The sequence below is a fragment of the Mustelus asterias genome, chromosome 11 (genome assembly GCF_964213995.1).
Source record: "Mustelus asterias chromosome 11, sMusAst1.hap1.1, whole genome shotgun sequence".
In the NCBI taxonomy this organism is placed as follows: domain Eukaryota; kingdom Metazoa; phylum Chordata; class Chondrichthyes; order Carcharhiniformes; family Triakidae; genus Mustelus; species Mustelus asterias.
This window is the reverse complement of record NC_135811.1, coordinates 109,818,708-109,843,088: the sequence shown is the minus strand read 5'-3', so window position 1 is coordinate 109,843,088 and position 24,381 is coordinate 109,818,708. Positions and strand designations below refer to the sequence as shown.

The 24,381-nt window shown below is 46.9% G+C and overlaps 1 protein-coding gene across 1 annotated transcript in view; it reads right to left on the bottom strand.

Moving 5' to 3' along the window:
- LOC144500814 (growth factor receptor-bound protein 7-like) overlaps positions 1-23,771 on the bottom strand; it is a 102,953-nt gene extending 79,182 nt beyond the window's left edge. Inside the window, exon 1 of the mRNA XM_078224283.1 lies at positions 23,705-23,771. Within this exon, the coding sequence (XP_078080409.1) occupies positions 23,705-23,756 (52 nt within the window). The 5' untranslated portion in view covers positions 23,757-23,771. The remainder of the gene's footprint in view (positions 1-23,704) is intronic.
- Positions 23,772-24,381: the final 610 nt, after the last annotated feature.

The following is a 24,381-nucleotide window of genomic DNA, read 5'->3' as shown; positions in this document are numbered from 1 at the left end:
TAATTTGTGAAGGGCCAAGCTAATTTCTTTTAAATGTAGACTTCTATTTTAAGAAATGCATTTAATTCCTCCACAGAAATGCTGTGTGATCTCTCACGACAGTTAATGGAAACCAAGGAGTCAGCACAAGCTTCCGATGTGAAGCTTAAAGGCAAAGGGGGTGAACCGAGTGTTTTAGCTCCTCAGAATATCCCTGTGGCACCAGGTCTGAATCAGTTCTCGGCCGGGGCCAATCTCTCCGTCATGGGGTGTGGCCTTTGCTGACAAGACCAGTCTTTTATTGTCCATCTCCAATTGCCCTTGAACCGTGTGGCTCACTCGGCCATCTCAGAGTCAACCACATTGTTGTGGTTCTGGAGTCTCATATGGACCAGACCGGGTAAGGACAGCATTCGTGAATCCGATGGGTTTATAGGACAATCGACATTGGTTTCATTGTCCTGATCACTGAGACAAGCTTCCACTTCCAGGTTTTATGGATTGAATTTAAATGCCACCAGCTGCTGGGGTGGGATTTGAACCCAGAGCTTTAGCCTGGGGCCTCTGGATTATGAGAGAAGCGACATTGCCACGACATTATTATCCATCGTCCCCCTTTTGGTGCTGTGAGCTCTCCTGAGGTAATCGAACAAAATAATCAAATGACGGATTGCTGAGTTAAGGTGCATTTGAACAAATAAACTGATAGGCAGAAGATGAGCTGTTTTCTCAGGCCTGAGGTGAGTGTGGAAAGCAAGCCTTTCTTTCCAAGAAGCCCTGCTAACAGAGTCAAGTGACATCTCCTCTTTCCAGCTGATCATAATTAGAATTTCTTAGGATCCCTCCAAACATCCTCCAGATAGCCAATGTCACACGATAGGCTTCTGTGTGTCATACTGATGTGAAATTCTGTAGGCCTCTGCTTCCTCACTTCTGAATCAGTCCCATTTTGGAAATCAAACGGCTCGAGTTAGATTCCAGTCTGAGGGAACCAACCCTGACTCAATTCAACCTATTGAAGGTACGACAGGCCACTCACAAAGCACCCGTCCCAACTCCTTAAACACCCTCAGCTGGAGCTGGAGATTCCCTCTTCTTTTCAAACTGATATCTCTATTTCTATCTGAAAATAATAAAAGCTGTTGCTCAGTTAATGAGTTATAGAATCATAGAATCCTACAGTGCAAAAGGAGGCCATTCAGCCCAGCGGGTCTGCACCGACCACAAACCCACCCAGGCCCTAACCCCGTAACCCCACATATTTACCTTGGCTAGTCCCCCTGATACTAAGGGGCAATTTAGCACGGCCAATGCACCCTCACCAGCACGTCTTTCGGACTGTGGGAGGAAACAGGAGCACCCGGAGGAGAATGTGCAAACTCCACACAAACAGTGACCCAAGCCGGGAATCGAACCCGGGTCCCTGGCGCTGTGAGGCAGCAGCGCTAACCACTGTACCACTGTGCCACCCCGACTCAGAAGAAGCCACTAACTCAGGGTTAGTGACAGAAACCAAAAAAACTTCTTTTGATTCAAAGTCTAATTGAAATAGGGAGTGTTGAAGTTTCGAAGACCATAGCGCAATCCAGTAAAAATATCAAAGAGAGAAGTTTAAAAGAGCAGGTTGATATTGCTGAGTGTCTTGCGATGAATTGAGAGTGGCTGCAATTCTCATGCTGTTTTCATTTGTCTGGGGAAAAAGGGGCAATTCAGCCAGGTCTGAGGAAGGCAGGACAGGGTTAAAATTCTTCCTAATGCCCCAAGCAAACATCATTCCCACGGTGTTTGACTCCACGCCAAGAACAACATTTCATCATAGGATCATGTTGGCGTGTCTGCCGTGAATAGGCCTGATAGATTTGAAAATATGTTGTGCAAATCACATGGTGTGAATGTTTAGACTGTAATTACGGAGAGAGTCATTTTACACTCCTTCTGTCAGAGCCGTCAGACTTTGCAACAAGCTCAGAAAAGCACAATTACCTCCAGTAAGCTGGTGGTGTTACAGTGTCCCAGGACTCTCACCCCCACCCCACCCCCTGCCCAAACCCAACGAAACTCAGCCCTGGGATTTGTTCAGGTTCGCGTTCTGGGACAGTGAGTGGGTGGGTGGAAGGGGAGAGGACGGGGGGGGGGGGGGGGGGGGGGGGGCGGCGGGGTGGGGGTGGATTTGTAGATGTTTTGGTGTCAGTGACCCCCTGACCTTAGCACCATCTCTCTCACAGAGGATAGAATGTGAATCCCTCGTGAAGTATCCACGTGGGAGGGAGGCAAGGTGGATACAGTCTGGAGAGGCAGAAGTCCCTTCACCAAAATCCCTTTATTTACAATTCCAACCGCAGTACACAGAGTGCTATCAGTCAGCAGTCTACCCTCAGGAGTGCCAGAGGAACTGACACACCCGTTAAATACAAGGAAAGGACTCCCTGATTGACTCCTTAATCAAGGACATATTTTTGTGAAATTTCGATCGAGCACAGCATGAACAACATGAGTGTCCACAAACACAGGTAACCACCTTGGGCCAGACACAGGTAACCACCTTGGGCCAGACACAGGTAACCACCTTGGGCCAGACACAGGTAACCACCTTGGGCCAGACACAGGTAACCACCTTGGGCCAGACACAGGTAACCACCTTGGGCCAGACACAGGTAACCACCTTGGGCCAGACACAGGTAACCACCTTGGGCCAGTACGGGGATTGAAGCCGCGACTTTGGTGTTATTAGCACCACGCTCGAACCATCTGAGCTAACCAGCCCACGGCTCTGACCCGCCTCAATCAAGGAGTTCATATTCCAATTGGCCAAATCTCAATGGGCTGATTGAAGTCATTATGCAAGGAGAATGGGAGAGGTTTCTGCTGCTTGGTTTTGTATCTGTTTCCTTTGTGTGAGTTACCGAGACAGCCACAACAGTGGCACAATATCCCTGGTGACTGGTTGTTTAGACTGTAAGAGTTTTAACAACACCAGGTTAAAGTCCAACAGGTTTATTTGGTAGCAAATGCCATTAGCTTTCGGAGCGCTGCTCCTTCGTCAGATGGAGTGGAAATCTGCTCTCAAACAGTGCACAGAGATACAAAATCAAGTTACAGAATACTGATTAGAATGCGAATCTCTACAGCCAACCAGGTCTTAAAGATACAGACAATGTGAGTGGAGGGAGCATTAAGCACAGGTTAAAGAGATGTGTACATTGCACATTCTCCTCGTGTCTGCGTGGGTTTTCTCCGGGTGCTCCGGTTTCCTCCCACAGTCCAAAGATGTGCGGGTTAGGTTGATTGGCCATGCTAAAAATTGCGCTTAGTGTCCTGTGATGCATAGGTTAGAGGGATTAGTGGCTAAATCTGTAGGGATATGGGGGTAGGGCCTGTGGTCGGTGCAGACTCGATGGGCCGAATGGCCTCTTTCTGTACTGTAGGATTTCTTTCTATGCATTGTCTCCAGACAGGACAGCCAGTGAGATTCTGCAAGTCTAGGAGGCAAGCTGTGGGGGTTACTGATAGTGTGACATGAACCCAAGATTCCGGTTTAGGCCGTCCTCATGTGTGCAGAACTTGGCTATCAGTTTCTGCTCAGCGACTCTGCGCTGTCGTGTGTCGTGAAGGCCGCCTTGGAGAACACTTACCCGGAGATCAGAGGCTAAATGCTATGACAACGGATGAATGAACACCGCTCGACAATCACCAGGCAAGACTGTTTTCTTCCTGTGGGGGAGCACTTCCGCGGTCACGGGCATTCAGCCTCTGATCTTCAGGTAAGCGTTCTCCAAGGCGGCCTTCACGACACACGACAGCGCAGAGTCGCTGAGCAGAAACTGATAGCCAAGTTCCGCACACATGAGGACGGCCTAAACCGGGATCTTGGGTTCATGTCACACTATCGGTAACCCCCACAGCTTGCCTCCTGGACTTGCAGAATCTCACTGGCTGTCCTGTCTGGAGACAATACACATCTCTTTAACCTGTGCCTAATGCTCCCTCCACCCACATTGTCTGTATCTTTAAGACCTGATTAGCTGTAAAGATTCGCATTCTAATCAGTATTCTGTAACTTGATTTTGTGTCTCTGTATGCCCTGTTTGAGAGCAGATATCCACTCCATCTGACGAAGGAGCAGCGCTCCGAAAGCTAATGGCATTTGCTACCAAATAAACCTGTTGGACTTTAATCTGGTGTTGTTAAAGCTCTTACTGTGTTCACCCCAGTCCAACGCCGGCATCTCCACATCATGTTTAGACTGTCACACAGAGCAGCCGCTGGTCTTTGCTACTGGGGTCAAGCAGCCACACGGCTCATTGAAACTTGTAGCTACGGATCTGGCTCCAGAACGTGAACTTGCTCTGTGCAAATTGGCTGCTCTGTTTCCTACATTACAACAGTCAATACACGCCAAAAGTACATTATTGGCTGCAAAATACTTTGGGGTGTCATGTGTGATAGAAACACAAATCTTTCTTCTTCCTGTGGTCACAACATCCCAAGATGGAGTGACAGGCAATTCCAAGGAAACTGAGGAGGTGTCTGAATGGAGACCTTGTAGAAATACACAAGATATCAAACTGTGTGGACATGATTACTCTGGAGTTTGGAAACTCCAGTTGGGTCCAGCTCGGTGGTTTCAGAGCTCACCGCCCCGTGTCCTGGACAGTGAAGAGAAATGAAATCTCAGACAATTCTGGTTGCATCTTACATCAGAATTTACCAATCCTGCTCTTCTGGCACGTCCTCACTAAACAGCTGAACACTTCCAGAACTTTCTGTTTTGATTTCAAAGAACAAAGAAGATTACAGCACAGGAACAGGCCCTTCGGCCCTCCAAGCCTGCACCGACCATGCTGCCCGACTGAACTAAAACCTTCTACCCTTCCGGGGACCATATCCCTCCATTCCCATTCTATTCATGTATTTGTCCAGACGCCCCTTAAAAGTCACTATCGTATTTGCTTCCACCACCTCCCCCAGCACGAGTTCCAGGTACCCACCACCCTCTGTGTAAAAAATCTGCCTCGTACATCTCCTTTAAACCTTGCCCCTCACACCTTAAACCTGTGCCCCTTAATAACTGACTCTTCCACCTCTTCAGGTTCAGAAGGAGAATGTTCAGGTTTGAAGATAACACAAGGTTGCGGAGGAAAAGAGATATTTGTTCAAAAGAGACACACACGCATTGACCAATTGACCTGTAGTTTTCAGGGAATTAAGTATCAATGCTAAACATGAACTGAGAATCAGCCAATGGAGAATGGACTGCTGAATAGATGGCAGGAAAGAATATTTGGCTGCCATAGTTGCCTGTATGTTAATGGACCGGCGCACTGCAGGGTAGCAACTGACAAAACAAATCAATTGCACAAGGACATTGAGAGGAGGTGCAAACGAGATTCACCAGACCACACCTGGGGTTAATGTCAGAGGGTTTAGAACCTTCTGATTCTGACTCACATCAGGAGCATAGTTTGTAAAACTTTCCGACACTCAGGCCTCCGCATTCTGACCATTTATGTTAAGAGAGAGAGAATCTGTAGACCAGGGGAGTGCAATTTTGTAATACACATTCCTGGCAGACACTAGACCGCAGAAAGATAACTTTTACCCCCTAGGCTGTAACATGTCCTAACCGTAACATCAAAATAGCACAGACGGGAATTGAACACAAGTGTGTTTACCAGAGCAGTAAAAATAGCTCACAGGGAGATTAAAACCCCAGCAGTAGTGGACCAGACACCAGCACGCTAGAAATAGTTAAAAGCAGGAAGACCTCAAAGGAATATGAAACTGCACAGGAGGATTTAATGATAAAATAGGATAATTATCAAGATAATTAAAAGTCTTGTGTATAACGGGCCCCACAATAAATGTACATGGAACCAAGTCACATCTGGCAGAAATGTAGGATCACATATCTCGCAGCTGTGAGCTGCTAAGAACTCACTGAGCAGAGTTATTGAAATAAAGATCAGGAAAGGTTCTGCAGGAAAGCAACCAATGAAATCCCACAAACTAAACTTATCACATTGGTTGGCACATTCTCATTCCTGACTGAGATGAATATTTAGACATAAAATTAAATGAATATAAAGTCAGAAAAACAAGCACGATAAACACATTAAAAACTATATCACTCGCACTAAAATAATCAAACTTACTCAGAAAATGATTTACTGCAGTCGAAATTCTCTCTCTTCAGTACTCCTCTTTATTTGTTGCAGACTTTATTCTGTTTGAGATTAAAACATGGGTTTCTTCCTGTCCAGGAGTAAGAGGGGTCAGGGGAATCTTAGCATCTGCATGGAGCGAAGGTTTCAGGATATAGCTGCCACACTGAAACCTGCACTCTCCACAACTCCACCCAGCCCCTGTCTAATGACACTGAGGTTCACAGAATTATCCCTGTGTGTTTGTACCTGTACGTCGCTGATTAAAAGTCCTTTTCCTTCAATAATGAAAGTTCTTGAAAGGAATGAAAGAGGGACAGGTAGTATTGAGGAAGCAGGGGGGCTGCAGAAGGACTTGGACAGGTTAGGAGAGTGGGCAAAGAAGTGGCAGATGGAATACAATGTGGAAAAGTGTGAGGTTATGCACTTTGGAAGGAGGAATGGAGGCAGAGACTATTTTCTAAATGGGGAAATGCTTAGGAAATCAGAAACACAAAGGGACTTGGGAGCCATTGTTCAAGATTCTCTTAAGGTTAACGTGCAGGATCAGTCGGCAGTTAGAAAGGCAAATGCAATGTTAGCATTCATGTCGAGAGGGCTAGAATACTAGACCACGGATGTACTTCTGAGGCTGTATAACGCTCCGGTCAGACCCCATTTGGAGTATTGTGAGCAGTTTTGGGCCCCATCTCTAAGGAAGGATGTGCCGGCCTTGGAAAGGGTCCAGAGGAGCCTCACAAGAATGATCCCTGGAATGAAGAGCTTGTCGTATGAGGAACGGTTGAGGAGTCTGGATCTGTACTCGTTGGAGTTTAGAAGGATGAGGGGGGAATCTTATTGAAACTTACAGGATACTGCGAGCCCTGGATAGAGTGGACATGGAGAGGATGTTTCCACGAGTAGGAAAAACTAGAACCAGAGGGCACAACCTCAGGCTAAAGGGACAATCCTTTAAAACAGAGATGAGGAGGAATTTCTTCAGCCAGAAAGTGGTGAATTTGTGGAACTCTTTGCCGCCGAAGGCTGTGGAGGCCAGGTCATTGAGTGTCTTTAAGATAGAGATAGATAGGTTCTTGATTAATAAGGGGATCAGGAGTTATGGGGAAAAAGCAGGAGAATGGGGATGAGAAAAATATCAGCCATGATTGACTGGCGGAGCAGAGTCGATGGGCCGAGTGGCCTCATTCTGCTCCTATGTCTTTTGGTCTTATGGTCTTATGGTCTTACAGAAAGAGACGAGTGATACTCTTTTGCTTTTACTGAACAAAGCCAAGACTTTGCATTGGGTCGAGCCGGCCATTTTAGTGCATGGGGAAAGAACTCTAAAACAGTGCTCAACATAAGATGATGGGCTGAATGGCCTCTTGCTGTGCTGTGGAACTCTGTGATTCAAAGTTCATAATTTCATTTCTTCATTCTTTGGGCGGCACGGTAGCACAGTGGTTAGCACTGCTGCCTCACAGCACCAAGGACCCAGGTTCAATTCTGGCCTTGGGTCACTGTCTGTGTGGAGTTTGCACGTTCTCCCCGTGTCTGCGTGGGTTTCCTCCGGGTGCTCCGGTTTCCTCCCACACTCCAAAGGTGTGCAGGTTAGGTTGATTGGCCATGCTAAATTGCCCGAGTGTCCCAAGATGTGTAGGTTAGAAACATAGAAACTAGAATCAGGAGGAGGCCATTCGGCCCTTCGAGCTTTCTCACCGCCATTCATCTTGGTCATGGCTGATCATCGAATTCAATATCCTGATCCCCCCTTCCCCCCATATCCCTTGCTCCCTTTAGCCCCGAGAGCGATATCTAATTTCTTCTTGAAATCAGACAAGGTTTTGGCCTCAACTACATTCTGTGGGAGTGAATTCCACACATTCACCACCCTCTGGGTGAAGACATTTCTCCTCATTTCAGTTCTGTAGGAACTATTCCAGAGTCCAAAGAATTTTGGAAAATACCCACCAATGGATCTACTATTTCCAGGGCCACTTCCTTATGTACTCTGGGATTAGTGGAGTAATTTTGGATTAGCGGAGTAAATATGTGGAATTACAGGGATAAGGCCTGGGTTGGATGCTCTGTTGGAGAGTCAGCACAGGCTAGATGGGCCAAATGGCCTCCTTCTTCACTGTAAGGATTCTATGATTCTACGCACAGTGTGAGGATTCCCAGGCTGATGAACAACCAGAACCCTGAATTAACTGTGCATTCCCTCAGAGAAATCTTCAAGGAAGGTCTGAAATTCTAGAGACTTTTCCTGATCCTTCCCTGTTGGGCAATGGGAAATACGAGGGTAGAAATTTGGGTGGTTGTGTTTTGATGCTGAGCTTAGGCTGGGTCTGTCTGCGGGTCACAGCAGGGTCAGCAAGAGGGACTAGTTGCTCCGAGGGACTCCTGACAGGGGTCAGCTGTCCAGAAACGGTGTCAGATAGACACGGCTGGAACTCCAAATCCACTGAGTGAAATAAAGATCATTCACAATCACAGAAATAACTGAGGGGAAAAAGAGGTTTGGAAAGCAAAGGGCAGCCAAGTTAAAAGTACCTGCAGCTCAAGCAAGCTTATCCACTTCGAAAATACACTCTGGGTTCAGGCCCCACACCCAGACAAACCTCTGTGCAAAAATATCCTGGTTCCTGGATGAACAAGATCCCGGATCAATCTCAGAAGAGGGGCAGGGCTGTGCTCCCCTGTGTCCTGGACAATATTTCTCCTTCCATCAATAAACAGACTCGCTGGTTATTCATTACTTTCCGGTTTGTGGGATCTTGCTATGTGTAAAATGACTGCCTAGCCACCACTCCCCAAGATGAGAAATGTGATGAGAATGGGTGGCACAGTGGTTAGCACTGCTGCCTCACAGCATCAGGGACCCGGCTTCAATTCCCGACTTGGGTCACTGTCTGTGTGGAGTTTGCACGTTCTCCCCATGTCTGCGTGGGTTTCCTTCGGGTGTTCCGGTTTCCTCCCGCAGACCAAAGATGTGCGGGTTGGGTTGATTGGCCATGCTAAATTAACCCTTAGTGCCAGGGGGACGAGCTAGGGTAATTGAGGGCTATGGGAATAGGGCCTGGGTGGGATTGTGGTCGGTACAGACTTGATGGGCCGAATGACCTCCTTCTGCACTGTAGGGATTCTATGAGGAGTAGTAGGAAATCGAAACGTCAGACATTGTGGAACTGAACCAGGTGAAGGGTTCGGGGATAAGCGGGAAGTAAACGCTAACTAAACAAAAACCACTTCACACTTCCCAACCCCAAAACAGAGCAGAGCCTGTGTCGTGAGGGGGAGGGAATCAGGGGAGGTGGGGGCCGGGAGGCAGGGACATTCCCTTCATCATGGAGGACAGCAAAGATGGGAGCTGGGATTGAGGCACTCATTCCCCCAATCAGTTACGGGACACGTGTACTGGAATACTTTCCTGGGACTGGGAGGTGATGAGATTTGGGGAATTTTAGCCTCAATTAGCAGGAATTTACCAGCAGCTTATTGCTTTTCAGTCGCTGATTCTGTTTTTTAACATTAATGCAGGAAGCAGCACCTCAAGCATTTTATTCCAAGAAAGGCTGCCAATATTGGAAGCCAACCTAATCACGTATTTAATGCTTTTTTGCAACCTGAACAGACATAACTACTTCCAACAAAACCACATGACAGTTTTGGTGTCAGATGTATCCTTGATACAGAGTCCATGACATTACAAAGACAATTGCAACGGGACAAGATATTGGATTCGTTCTGAACCCCACGTGTTGAGGGTGTTTAAACTTCACAGTCATTCTCAGGAATTGTGCTGACTTCCATTTGTCTCCCTGGTGGAATTTGATCCTTCTGAGCAATTTTTAAATGATCTCATTTACTGCCTTTTAATATCCATCACCCTCTGATACAGCAGATAATCACAGCCAACCCAAATAAAACATACAACACACTGTCACCTCTGAGACTGCATGTCAGTGGTCTAATCCTCACTCCACCATTTGAGTGTATATTTGAGGGAGTGCTGCACTGTCAGAGGGTCAGTACTGAGGGAGTGCCGCACTGTCAGAGGGTCAGTACTGAGGGAGTGCTGCACTGTCAGAGGGTCAGTACTGAGAGAGTGCTGCACTGTCAGAGGGTCAGTGCTGAGGGAGTGCTGCACTGTCAGAGGGTCAGTACTGAGAGAGTGCTGCACTGTCAGAGGGTCAGTACTAAGAGAGTGCTGCACTGTCAGAGGGTCAGTACTGAGGGGGTGCTGCACTGTCAGAGGGTCAATGCTGAGGGAGTGCTGAACAAAGAAAATTACAGCACAGGAACAGGCCCTTCGGCCCTCCATGCCTGCACCGACCATGCTGCCCGACTTAACTAAAACCCCCTACCCTTCCGGGGACCATATCCCTCTATTCCCATCCTATTCATGTATTTGTCCAGACGCCTCTTAAAAGTCACTACCGTATCTGCTTCCACTCCCTCCCCCGGCAGCGAGTTCCAGGCACCCACCGCCCTCTGTGTAAAAAATCTGCCTTGTACATCTCCTTTAAACCTTGCCCCTCGCACCTTAAACCTGTGCCCCCTAGTAATTGACTCTTCCACCCTGGGAAAAAGCTTCTGACTATCCACTCTGTCCATGCCTCTCATAATCTTGTAGACTTCTATCAGGTCTCCCCTCAACCTCCGTCGTTCCAGTGAGAACAAACCAAGTTTCTCCAATCTCTCCCCATAGCTAATGCCCTCCATACCAGGCAACATCCTGGTAAATCTTTTCTGTACCCTCTCCAAAGCCTCCACATCCTTCAGAGTGTGGCGACCAGAATTGAACACTATATTCCAAGTGCGACTTGCCAATTTTTAATCTCAATGCACCGGCCGATGAAGGCAAGCATGCCGTATGCCTTCTTGACTACCTTCTCCACCTGCATTGCCACTTTCAGTGACCTGTGTAGAGTCATAGAGTCATAGAGGTTGACAGCATGGAAACAGGCCCTTCGGCCCAACTTGTCCATGCCGCCCTTTCTTTTTAAAACCCCTAAGCGAGTCCCAATTGCCCGCATTTGGCCCATATCCCTCTATACCCATCTTACCCATGTAACTATCTAAATGCTTTTTAAAAGATAAAATTGTACCCGCCTCTACTACCACCTCTAGCAGCTTGTTCCAGACACTCACCACCCTCTGTGTGAAAAAATTGCCCCTCTGGACACTTTTGTATCTCTCCCCTCTCACCTTAAACCTATGCCCTCTAGTTTTAGACTCCCCTACCTTTGGGAAATGATGTTGACTATCTAGCTGATTTATGCCCCTCATTATTTTATAGACCTCTATAAGGTCAACCCTCAGCCTCCTACGCTCCAGAGAAAAAAGTCCCAGCCTATCCAGCTTCCCCCTATAACTCAATCCATCAAGTCCCGGTAGCATCCTAGTCAATCTTTTCTGCACTCTTTCTAGTTCAATAATATCCTTTCCATAATAGGGTGACCAGAATTGCACACAGTATTCCAAGTGTGGCCTTACCAATGTCTTGTACAACTTCAACAAGACATTCCAACTCCTGTATTCAATGTTCTGACCGATGAAACCAAGCATGCCGAATGCCTTCTTCACCACTCTGTCCACCTGTGACTTCACTTTCAAGGAGCTATGAACATGAACCCCTAGATCTCTTTGTTCTGTAACTCTCCCCAATGCCCTACCATTAACTGAGTAAGTCCTGCCCTGGTTCAATCTACCAAAATGCATCACCTCGCATTTGTCTAAATTAAACTCCATCTGCCATTCGTCAGCCCACTGGCCCAATTGATCAAGATCCCATTGCAATTGGAGATAACTTTCTTCACTGTCCACTATGCCACCAATCTTAGTGTCATCTGCAAACTTACTTACTATGCCTCCTATATTCTCATCCAAATCATTAATATAAATGACAAATAACAGTGGACCCAGCACTGATCCCTGAGGCACACCGCTGGTCACAGGCCTAAATTTTGAAAAACAATTCTCTACAACCACCCTCTGGCTTCTGTCAAGAAGCCAATTTTGGATCCATTTAGATACCTCACCCTGGATCCCGTGAGATCCCGTGAGATTTAACCTTATGCAACAACCTACCATGCGGTACCTTGTCAAAGGCCTTGTTAAAGTCCATGTAGACAACATCAACTGCACTGCCCTCATCTATCTTCTTGGTTATCCCTTCAAAAAACTCAATCAAATTTGTGAGACATGATTTTCCACTCACAAAGCCATGCTGACTGTCCCTAATCAGTCCTTGTGTCTCTAAATGCACCTATACACCCAGATCCCTTTGCCTATCAATACTCTTATGGGTTCTGCCATTTACTGTATATTTGCTATCTTTATTAAACCTTCCAAAATGCAGTACTGAGTGCCGCACTGTCAGAGGGTCGGTACTGAGGGAGTGCCGCACTGTCAGAGGGTCAGTGCTGAGGGAGTGCCGCACTGTCAGAGGGTCAGTACTGAGGGAGTGCCGCACTGTCAGAGGGTCAGTACTGAGGGAGTGCCGCACTGTCAGAGGGTCAGTACTGAGGGAGTGCCGCACTGTCAGAGGGTCAGTACTGAGGGAGTGCCGCACTGTCAGAGGGTCAGTACTGAGGGAGTGCCGCACTGTCAGAGGGTCAGTACTGAGGGAGTGCTGCACTGTCAGAGGGTCAGTACTGAGGGAGTGCCGCACTGTCAGAGGGTCAGTACTGAGGGAGTGCTGCACTGTCAGAGGGTCAGTACTGAGGGAGTGCCGCACTGTCAGAGGGTCAGTACTGAGGGAGTGCCGCACTGTCAGAGGGTCAGTACTGAGGGAGTGCCGCACTGTCAGAGGGTCAGTACTGAGGGAGTGCCGCACTGTCAGAGGGTCAGTACTGAGGGAGTACCGCACTGTCAGAGGTGAGTGGTTAACGCAGTAAGCTGTCCACATGTACAATTGAATGTTAAAGCTGGCATGTTTCCCCTGTGTCCCTGACAATATTTGTCCCTCAAACATCACCAGCATTTGAACCAATCATTTCTTCCATTGTGGGTATAAAAAAATGAGAAGTGGCGGGTGCCATTGCGCAGGGTCTAATGATCAGCTCAATGCACCAATCAGAGCCCGGGGAGGGGGCTGGCAAAGCTGGAAACTTTACACCCTAATGCTTTTATCTTTAACATATTTGAAAAGGTTGAGGAATTTGTACTTTGGAACCATGTGTTGCAGTGGGCCTTGCTCCAACTGGATCAGTATAAACTCGCTCCCCAGTCACCAGCTTAACTCCCAGGAGTGAATCTGTTTGAACACACTCAATAACCGCTCCCTACATTCTGAACCTGTGAGATCCCTGAGCTTTGGCCAATTGTAGGAGCTCTAGAAACTCGTGTTGTTCCCTGTCGGCTGCCAGCTCCATCTTCCAAAGGCTGACAGAAAGATTTGCAGCTGCTGATAGTTATCAATAAATAGAAACACTCAGAAGCCACAAACAATCTAACAATCTGCCTTTAAACCCCAGCGAGGTGTCCCCTCTATTGGCCACTGTGACTTTTGTGGAGGATTTGTGATTAGACTGGAGAAAGGCAGGATTCGCTGGAGGAATCCTGCAGGATTTAACGCCAAAGGCTCTTTCTCAAACCAACTCCACTGGCAAAGCCACCCCTCACAAAACTATCTGGGCAGCCGGGCAGTTGGAGCGATCAGGACAGGAATATTTCCTAATTGTTGCTGAGATCGACGGGTGGCATTGGCAGCTTCCATTGCTGCTTTCCCGGGGAAGGTGCTGCTGGGCTGATCAGCCCCATGTCAATCACTGGGAAAGGTTATCTTCTGGGTCAGCGCAGAGGCTGACCCTCCTCCCACCCCATTCACCTCCTCTCCCCTCACTCTCCTTCTGCTCCCCTTGCCCCCATCATCCCCATTCCTCCCTTGCAGGCTTTACGAAATGTTCGTCCTCATCTCGTTGCTTTTCGATGTCCTGACTTCACTGCAGCTTCAAACTCATTGTTGCTATTTGTCTAAAAACACGACAGTGGCTACACTTCAAACACAACCAATTGGCTGAGAATGAGCTATCCTCGTGGACACATGAAAACTGGTGCACACCTGGAAACATCTGCAACGTGGATCTCTCCTCAAATTTGATCTGGAGAAATTTGATCAGCTGGCAATCGACCAGCCCAGAGCTCTCTGAAGGTCTGGAGGATGTCTCTACAGCTCTGCTACGGGAAGTGATGGTAAGTTTATTTCTGTAGACAGGGTGGAAACTTTCAGGCATCCAGGAGAGAACTCACAGTCATACTCTCAGATTTCTGCGCTCCAGTTCTGGCCTCTAGAGATTCCCAACTTCCTTTGCTCCACCACTGGGATCTGTGCCTTCAGCTGCCAAGGTCCTTAGCTCCGGAATTCCCTCCTCAACCTCTCTGCCTCTCTCTCCTCCTTTACTGGTCCCCTTCAAACTTACCTCTTAAATTGAGATTTTGGTCCCCAGCCCTGATATCTCCTCATGCAGCTCAGTGACAATTACTTTGCGAGACACCTTAGGACATTTCATACATTGAGGATGCTCTTTAAATGTCAGTTGTTGTTATAATGCTTCGCTGCTGTTCATGTTTGCACATTCTGATTGGAGACTAACAGCTTGTGGTGCTGGCCATAATCTCTGAACCTCACAGAATCATAGAATCATACAGTGCAGAAGAGGCCCTTCGGCCCATCGAGTCTGCACTGACACGGGAGAAACACCTGACCTCCCACCTAATCCCATTTACCAGCACTTGGCCCATGGCCCTGAATGTTATGATGTGCTAAGTGCTCATCCAGGTACTTGTTAAAGGATATGAGGCATCCCGCCTCCACCACCCTCCCAGGCAGCGCATTCCAGATAGTCCATAGCTGGGGATGGAACTAGCAGTCAGCAAACACATCAGCTACTGGTGTTACTCTGCACCGCACTGAGTCCAACTGAGTGGAAGATGTGTCAATCCCCAGGTTAATAAATGGGTGTGATATTCCACACTCGTGACGGAAGTTTGCTGAACACTGAACAATGTCAATAGCTCTGGAAAGGACTGAACTTTATTGATGCACAGAGTCCAATCAGACCCTCTGGTCACCTGAGAGTGTGCAAAGTTTACTATAACCAACTTACTGAACCTTTCCAATCCCCAAAAACAAAATACTGCAGATTCTGGAAATCTGCAATAAAAACAGAAAATGCTGGAAAATCTCAGCCGGTCCAGCAGCGTCTGTGGAGAGAGAAACAGAGGTAACGTTTCAAGGTCCAAAGATGAATCACAATGGACTCAAATCATTAACTCGGTTTCTCTCTCCACAGACCCTGCCAGGGCCGGCAGAGATTTCCCTGATTATCCAGTGATTCTATTGGCAGATAGGATTAGGCAGCACATGGGAGGATCTGATTACTGGACAAGATTGGGTTATGTGAAGGATGTATTAGACAGAGCAGTGTGCATATGGACAGGGTATTTATTTGTTAGATGTTGGAGATGGATGTAGAATGGATGTATGGTGAGAGGTTGCGTGGATATCGAGTGTGGGAGTGAGTGTCAGTGTGTGGACATGCTGAGTACTTGGATTGCTGGGATAAAGCTGAATGGGGAGTTACCCATTCCCCCCTCCCCAGGAGCTCCACCCCAGTGTAATGTCAGCATACTGGATGTAATATAAAGTTACATTTACTCCGAGTCATGAAAAAACAAACAACATGAATAAGTAAATCAATAGGATTGTATATTTCCACTCTTCTATGATGCCGACACGACTTGACAGTACGGTTAACACAGGTCAGTTCCACCACACTTTAAACTGTCTCTTCGCCAATTCTGCTCTCTGAAACTAGCCCTCACTCAGGGGGTTCCTGTGCACAGGAGGGTGGATCTGAGTGCTGGTGGGTGGGGGATTTGGCAAAGCAGGAACCCATGGTTAGGGCGGCACGGTGGTACAGTGGTCAGCACTGCTGTCTCACAGCGCTAGGGACCGGGGTTCAATTGTAGCTTTGGGTTACTGTCAGCATGGAGTTTGCACGTTCTCCCCCTGTCTGCGTGGGTTTCCTCCGGGTGCTCTGGTTTCCTCCCGCAGTCCGAAGATGTGTAGGTTAGATTGTTGGCTGTGCTAAGTTGACTATTAGTATCAGGAGGATTAGCAGGGCAAACACATTTGGTTACAGGGATAGGGTCTGGGTGGGATTGTCCTTGGTTCAGGCTCGATGGGCCGAATGGCCTCCTTCTGCACTGTAGGGATTCTAGGATTCTATGAATTTCAATGACCAACAACATCAGAACAACAACGTAAGATCCACCCTCCCCGGTGCACACTGCCCAAGGCAAGCTGTTGCATCCTAGGATTCCAATCTGATGCACAGGAAGACACTAGAAACACAGTCAATAGAAAAGGGAAAGAGGAGGTGAACTGGAGATAAGCTGCTCCAAACAAGCCTCTTTATATTGGCCAGTTTATAGAGTAACCTTGACAACTGGGATAATGAATGTGTTATCTGGCACTATGCCTGGCTGGAGGACATTTGGCACGGCTTATCTTGTGAGGAGATAAAGTTCCAGATAGCCAGATGTTATTTTATGATTCTTCCTCTATCTCCAACATCTCTAATCCTGCCAAACTCAATGGAATGAAGGTGATTTTCCCCTCAGTTTAATCACCGCCCCGCTCAGTAATGTCAATGAAAGATTGGTGACCTCAGCAGATTCTGAAGGCCGAGAGCGTAAACGCAGCCATTGTGTGAATTTTCCCCCAGCTTTCTTTCCGAACTATTCTGGTTCAGAACATCCAGGCTCCACACAGGGTTCAAGTGGCATGAGCTGATCCTACACGGCAGAATTGGGGTTTTGCTTCACGTTCAGGGTGTGTGTGAAACTGGTGTGGGGGGTGCGACTGTGTAACCCGCTCCCACCGACACTGCCTGGTTGATGTGATATTACACTGGGTGACCAGCTAAGGCCTGCCCAGAACTTAATGCCTCACCCCAGCTGAGGAAGGAGACCTGGGCAGAGGTGACTGCTGAGGTCAGTGGGTGCGACATTGCACATCACATCTGGCTGCCACGTTGCAACATGTTCAACGATCTTCTGTGGTTGGTGAGGGTGAGCGCAGAGATGGCACAGACCTGTGCGGGGAGGTGTGGTCAGGTCTCCATTCCCCTGTGTGGACATGTGTCGAGGAGTCGTGAGAGGCAAGTTTTTTTACACAGAGGGTGGTAAATGCCTGGAATGCGCTGCCAGAGGAGGGGGGAGAAGCAGATACAATAGCAACGTTTAAGAGGCATCTTAACAGATACATGAATAGCCAGCGAATAGAGAGATACGGACCGTGTAGAGACAAAATGTGTTTAGTTTAGGAAGGTGTCATGTGTCGGCACGGGCTTGGAGGGCCGAAGGGCCTGTTCCTGTGCTGTACTGTTCTTTGTTCTTTATTATAACACTGTTGTTTGTGGGAGCTTGCTGTGTACAAATTGACTCATGCATTTCCTATATTACAACAGGGACTACACTTCAAAAGAACTTCATCCACAGAAATAAAAGCAGGAAATGCTGGATAAACTCAGCAGGTCTGGCAGCATCTGAGCACAGAGTCTGATGTATATTGGGGCATAGCCCCTTTAAGGGAAGGGGTCATGTGACCTGGGGTGTGGGGCCAGCTGGTTGGGAACTGCCCTGAGTGGGCAGTCAATGTTTGGAGTGTGGAGTGAGTAAACTGAATGAAGATCTGTGTTCCCTGGCGCCCGGCTGTTGAGTTGTTCTTGAGGACACGCCTCAGTACGAAGAGATTTAACAGAGAGAAACTCAGTCAATGTTTTAAGTCTGTTTGAATCTTTTTCAGAGTCATATGGACTCAAAAGGTTAACGAAGTTTCTCTCTCCACAGATGCTGCCAGACCTGCTGAGTTTACCAGCATTTTCTGCTTTTATTTCAGATTCCCATCATCCGCGGTATTTTGCTTCCATTTCACTGATGGTGAAGTGTTTTGGCAGACCCTTTGGTAAAGTGACTGTCGAGATGAAAGTCTCTCTTTAACTTGCATGGATCAGCTGTTGCTTACTGACCTAGGCTACTGAATGAGGGCGGGAGTCTGACACACTGATGTTCTTCACAGCAATACCCTGGGAAATGGTCAATAGGGGCGTAGACCCCTGATGGATGTTTGAGGTGAGTGATTGCAATGATATAACGCTGACATTACGTCTGAGGAGTGACCAAGAGGAACTGACCGTGACCACAGCCTGTGGCTTGCGGCGGAATGGCTGAGCGAGATTAATCCCGAAAAGTCAGCACAGTGCACTGGCTGCAGCTTTCATTCAGTCAGAGCGACCAGACTAGACTCTAGTTGTTTACATTTTTCTCTGCGAGTTCTGATTTTTATTAATGTGATTTCACGCTAAACATGTTGATCTGCAACGATGCTACACTGATTACACTGATCAAAAACTGGCTCCTCCAGATTTTTCACACCTGCACAAACACAAGACAAGCTTTGTTGTAAATTTACTGAATGCAGATATCAGTTTAAAATCTAAGATTCCATCAGAATGTGTACGAATCTGCTGGTGTCAAACAAAAGCCCAGATAACTCCCAACTCAGCCTCAGCCCAAAGCTTTCTCCACCCAGAGAGTGGTGAGCCTGTGGAATTCACTACGACAGAAAGTGGTTGAGGCCAAAACATTGTGGTCAGAATTTTAACCCCCCCCGCCCCCCGACCCCCGCCACAGGTATCGGAGTGGGCGAGGGGCAGACCATGGTGAGGTTTGTTGACCTCGGGCAGGATTTTATGGTTTTGGGACGAGCGAGGCTGTGAAATCCCACTCTGTATGTTTCCAAAAAGTAATTAGATATAACTAAGTTATAACTAAGAGGGTGGTTGTAGAGGGTTGTTTTTCAAACTGGAGGCCTGTGACCAGCGGTGTGCCTCAGGGATCGGTGCTGGGCCCACTGGTATTTGTCATTCATATTAATGATTTGGATGAGAATATTGGGGGCATGGTTAGTAAGTTTGCAGATGACACCAAGATTGGTGGCATGATGGATAGTGAGGAAGGTTATCTCCAATTGGAGCGGGATCTTGATCAATTGGGCCAGTGGGCTGACGAATGGCAGATGGAGTTTAATTTAGACAAATGCGAGGTGATGCATTTTGGTAGATTGAACCAGGGCAGGACTTACTCAGTTAATGGTAGGGCGTTGGGGAGAGTTACAGAACAAAGAGATCTAGGGGTACAGGTTCATAGCTCCTTGAAAGTGGAGTCACAGGTGGACAGAGTGGTGAAGAAGGCATTCGGCATGCTTGGTTTCATCGGTCAGAACATTGAATACAGGAGTTGGGACGTCTTGTTGAAGTTGTACAAGACATTGGTAAGGCCACACTTGGAGTACTGTGTGCAATTCTGGTCACCCTATTATAGAAAGGATATTATTAAACTAGAAAGAGTGCAGAAAAGATTTACTAGGATGCTACCGGGACTTGATGGATTGAGTTATAAGGAGAGGCTGAATAGACTAGGACTTTTTTCTCTGGAGCGTAGGAGGCTGAGGGGTGACCTTATAGAGGTCTATAAAATAATGAGGGGCATAGACAAGGAATATCTTTTCAATATTTTTTCCCAAAGGTAGGGGAGTCTAAAACTAGAGGGCATAGGTTTAAGGTGAGAGGGGAGAGATACAAAAGTGTCCAGAGGAGCAATTTTTTCACACAGAGGGTGGTGAGTGTCTGGAACAAGCTGCCAGAGGTAGTAGTAGAGGTGGGTCCAATTTTATCTTTTAAAAAGCATTTAGATAGTTACATGGGTACGATGGGTATAGAGGGATATGGGCCAAATGTGGGCAATTGGGATTAGTTTAGGGGTTTTTTAAAAAAAAAGGGCGGCATGGACAAGTTGGGCCGAAGGGCCTGTTTCCATGCTGTAAACCTCTATGGCTCTATGAATCTATAAGTCTTGGGACGAAGGGGATCAAAGGATATGGGGGGAAGGCGGGTTCAGACTATTGAGTTGGATAATTGGCCATGATCATAATGAATGATGGAACAGGCTCAAAGGGCCGAATGGCCTCCTCCCGCTCCAGTTTCTATGTTTCTGGGTCCAGGCTGTCAGCTGATGTTTCCAGCTTGAAAAAACACCTGCATCTCTATAGCACCTTTCACATTCACTGGATGACCGAGAGCACTTTATAAGCCAGTTAGGTATTTTCTGAAGTTTAGTTTCTGTTCTGTAGGAAACATAGCCTTGAATTGGAGTGCTTGTTTACAGTTTTCTAAAAACAAATTTACAGCCAAAACTAACTTTGGATTAATAGAATTTAAACTTGCTCATTACAACACGGATTCTCGTTGCACGGACATATGTTACAATAACATGTGTGGCATTGACATGCATGGCACCAACATGTGTTAAAAGTATTTGTTCTGACACAGACACATGTTGCAATACAGAGTCATTACAACACGAAGACTTGTTCTAATACCAACATTCCTTACAAAGCCAACACCCGTTTTAACATTAACATTTCATACTAACACTCATTACCCACATTGTGGACATGAAGCCTTGCAGTCAAGAACTTCCAAACAATTGGATTTTAACTTTACTGTAATAAGGAGGAACTTGCATTAATATAGTGACTTTAACTCCATCAGTGTTACAATGTAGGAAATGCAGCAGCTAGTCAGCACACAGTAAGATCCCACAAAAAGCAATTTCATAAATGAGCAGGTCAGTTGTATCAATAATGTTGGTTATTGGACAAACATCAGGCTCAGAACACAATGGAAAAAGGCCCTTTCATATCCAGCGAGGGTAGATGGTGTCTCAGTTTAACTCCCTCAGTACTGCACTCTGAGTATCAGCCTGGATTATGTGTCTCTGGTGTGGAATTTATCAGCTGTCCAAACAAGGAAGGTGGGTGCTACTCTTTCATCAGAGCTAATCGCACCCCAATGAGACACAGCTGAACTATGTCAAAAACAGGAGTTCATACATCAGTAAACCGCTCCAGAGCTGGAGGTGACCTCAAACCTAAATCACAATCACATTACTGCGCTCTGTCCCTTTGGGATTGACGCTTAATCTGTTTGGAATGAGTTGAGGGGTTGTTTGGGGACCAACCTGAAGCTCTAATTTTCACCTCTAACCCACGACCTCAAACTGTCTACAACAATTTCACCCACCAAAGGGTAGTATCTGCTGCCTCATCATTCATTGCCCATCCTCTTCACTCCAGGTATGGCCTATCCAGCGATGCTTTCTTGCTGGAAAATTATGGGTTCTGGGCAGAATGACCTCAGAATATATTTCTACAATGCCTGAGGCAGTTCTCAGTGACAGACATGTGTGCCCAACCCTGCTCTCAGAATTTCTCTCTCTTAATCTGTCTCTTGTTTTAACTCTTTACTGGCTTTTCCCATAGCTCCCCTTGTCACTGATTATAGAGAGGCAGTGCTGGACAACTGCCCAATCTTGCTTCTTCCCCCACTCCCCTCCCTCTGTCCCTCTCTTCCTCTCTCTCTCTCTATTTTCATCTCTCTTCCCCATTTTTCTTATTTCCGTCTTTCCCTGGGCACTGAGACTGGCTGCTGATAGATCTTGCCAGTGGAGGTGGCTGGGGAGATGGAGATTGGGGAGCTGAGCCAAATGTGAGCCATTCTCCAGCAATGACATCAGCTTATTGAGCACTGGGCCGTGAGGGAGATCTCAGCAGGAAACAGCATCAGTGGACATGTCCCACTTGTGTCACTGTGATTCTTCACTGACTGAGATGCTGGGATTATTCCCCAACGTAGTCACCTGGAGAGTCAGTCCAGAATTAGCACTGCTTATCCTGATAAAGATAGAAACTCTTTTCCAAGAATTGTTCTGCTTGGGTCAGTTATTCGATAAGCTTCAGGTACCAGCTGCATTCTGTCTTTATAAAGTTTTTCTTTGTGCAGACAGTGCTGGATTATGTCAATATACATGGGACAGTTCAATTCCAACACTCCCAAACATTCATTCACCTTGCTACTCATTATTATCTAGTTCCTTTCATTACAACCATGGCAATATTTCTAAACGTACTTAATTGGTTATGAAACATTTTGCAATCTCCTGAGGTTGAGAAAGGGGCTATATAAATGCAAGTTATTTCCTTTATCCTTTTTTTTAAGCAAAGAAATGGTGTCTCATAACCTCCACTAAGTCTGTGATGTGACTGTTTCACATAGAGTCTCCATCCTTTCTTTCCATTGCAGTTTGGATGAGCTCAAGTTTATAATGTGGAAGACCTGGCATGGGGCGGCACGGTGGCACAGTGGGGCGGCACGGTGGCACAGTGGGGCGGCACGGTGGCACAGTGGGGCGGCACGGTGGCACAGTGGCTAGCACTGCTGCCTCACTGCGCCAGGGACCTGGGTTCGATTCCCGGCTTGGGTCACTGTCTGTGTGGAGTTTGCACATTCCCCCCGTGTCTGCATGGGTTTCCTCCGGGTGCTTCGGTTTTCTCCCACAATCAAATGATGTGTAGGTTAGGGTGATCATTGGGTAAATGCGTGGGATTACGTAGATAGGCTCTGGGTGGGATGCTCTGTCAGAGACTCAGTGAGGATTTGATGGGCCGGATGGACTCCTTCTGCACTGTGCAGATTCTAAGATCAACCAGCCAGGAATGCACTGGAATAGTGAAGAGGTAACAAGCTGATGGATCAAGCTTTGAGCAGCAGATAAACTTAGGCAGGAGTGTAGTCGGGCAATGTTATAGAGATGGAAGTAGGTAATATTCGTAATGGAGATGGCACAAGGTGATTCTCTCTCCTATTCCCCTCCCTTCCTTGTAGCACAGTGACTGCACTCTGAACATTTTAAATAGATTCCTTTCAATATTAATAATGCCGGAAAGCTGTTGGTGAATCCAATCACAATTCGCAATGCAAGGGATCTTCAGCTTAAAGTTTGAGAAGCTTTTGTTGGTGTGCTGGACCCCAGGCACTGACACTAACAGATTATTGAACTTGATCAATATTTTTAATAATACGGAACCAATGATTGTTATTTTAATTCTCATTAAATTGGGAATCTGAAATACTAACATTAGAATCCAATCGTAAGTGTTGGATTCAGACAACAGGTGTGCCAGCATCTGAAAGGATTTTGGTCAAAATCTTCCTCTGAGCTCAAGGACATGTTAATATACTTTCTCTTCCAGGCAAGATATATGGTATTTCTCTGAGAGGGATACAGCGCTGCCCCAAAGAGAGAGATCTGATACTGCCCCAACTTTTTTTAATGCATTAAAAAATCAATTAATCGCAGATCAGTGCAGTCCCGAGCACTGCATCCTGAACACTTCAGTAACTGTGGATCATGACTGCTCTGTTTGTTAATGAGATATTTTATGCAAAAAACCTCCAATCTGTGAAACTCGGTGCTTTAAAAGCTTTCAAAGCAACTCGAAAAGATTTAGCCGGATGTAAAACAACAAAGGTTAGAAGTTTTAAAGGTTAGTACACAATTCAGGTAAACCACAACTAAACACTAATTAAGCCCCATCGGCTCCTCACATAATACAACTTCAAATACTGAGGTTTCAATAGAAAAACAGAGTTGAGAATCTGTTTGAAGATTACCTGTTTCTTTGGCACTTGTTATGTTAGTGGACAAGTCTGGCGTCCATGTCATTACAGAGTATTCAGGTCTTTCTGGAGCGACGCTTAAGAGCAGGAAAATGGCAGAGAGCCAAGTTATCTGAATGAGTCACGATGTGAATCACAAAGCTACCTGGGTAGGCACGGGAGGGAGCTGGAGTCTGTTTGTACAGACACAGAAATCGCCCAGTAAACAGCTGACACCAACAGCTGTTTTTAAAGTTTCTGTTGTCACTATCCAATCACCTGCAAAGGTCCCCTCACTCTCACATGCTTTGTTGTAATGCAGGTATAGTGAGGGGTCGTGATTCTCGACTGGACCCCTCTCTGCTGATCCCACTACCTGCGACTGTGCTTTTACAGATGGATAGGGCCTTAGAATGAAAATGGGGCGGCACGGTAGCACCGTGGTTAGCACTGCTGCTTCACAGCCCCAGGGACCTGGGTTCGATTCCCAACTTGGGTCACTGTCTGTGTGGAGTTTGCACATTCTCCTCGTGTCTGCGAGGGTTTCCCCCGGGTGCTCCGGTTTCCTCCCACAGTCCAAAGATGTGTGGGTTAGGTTGATTGGCCATGCTAAAAAATTGCCCCTTAGTGTCGTGAGATGGGTAGGTTAGAGGGATTAGCGGGTAGGAATATGGGGGTAGGGCCTGGGTGGG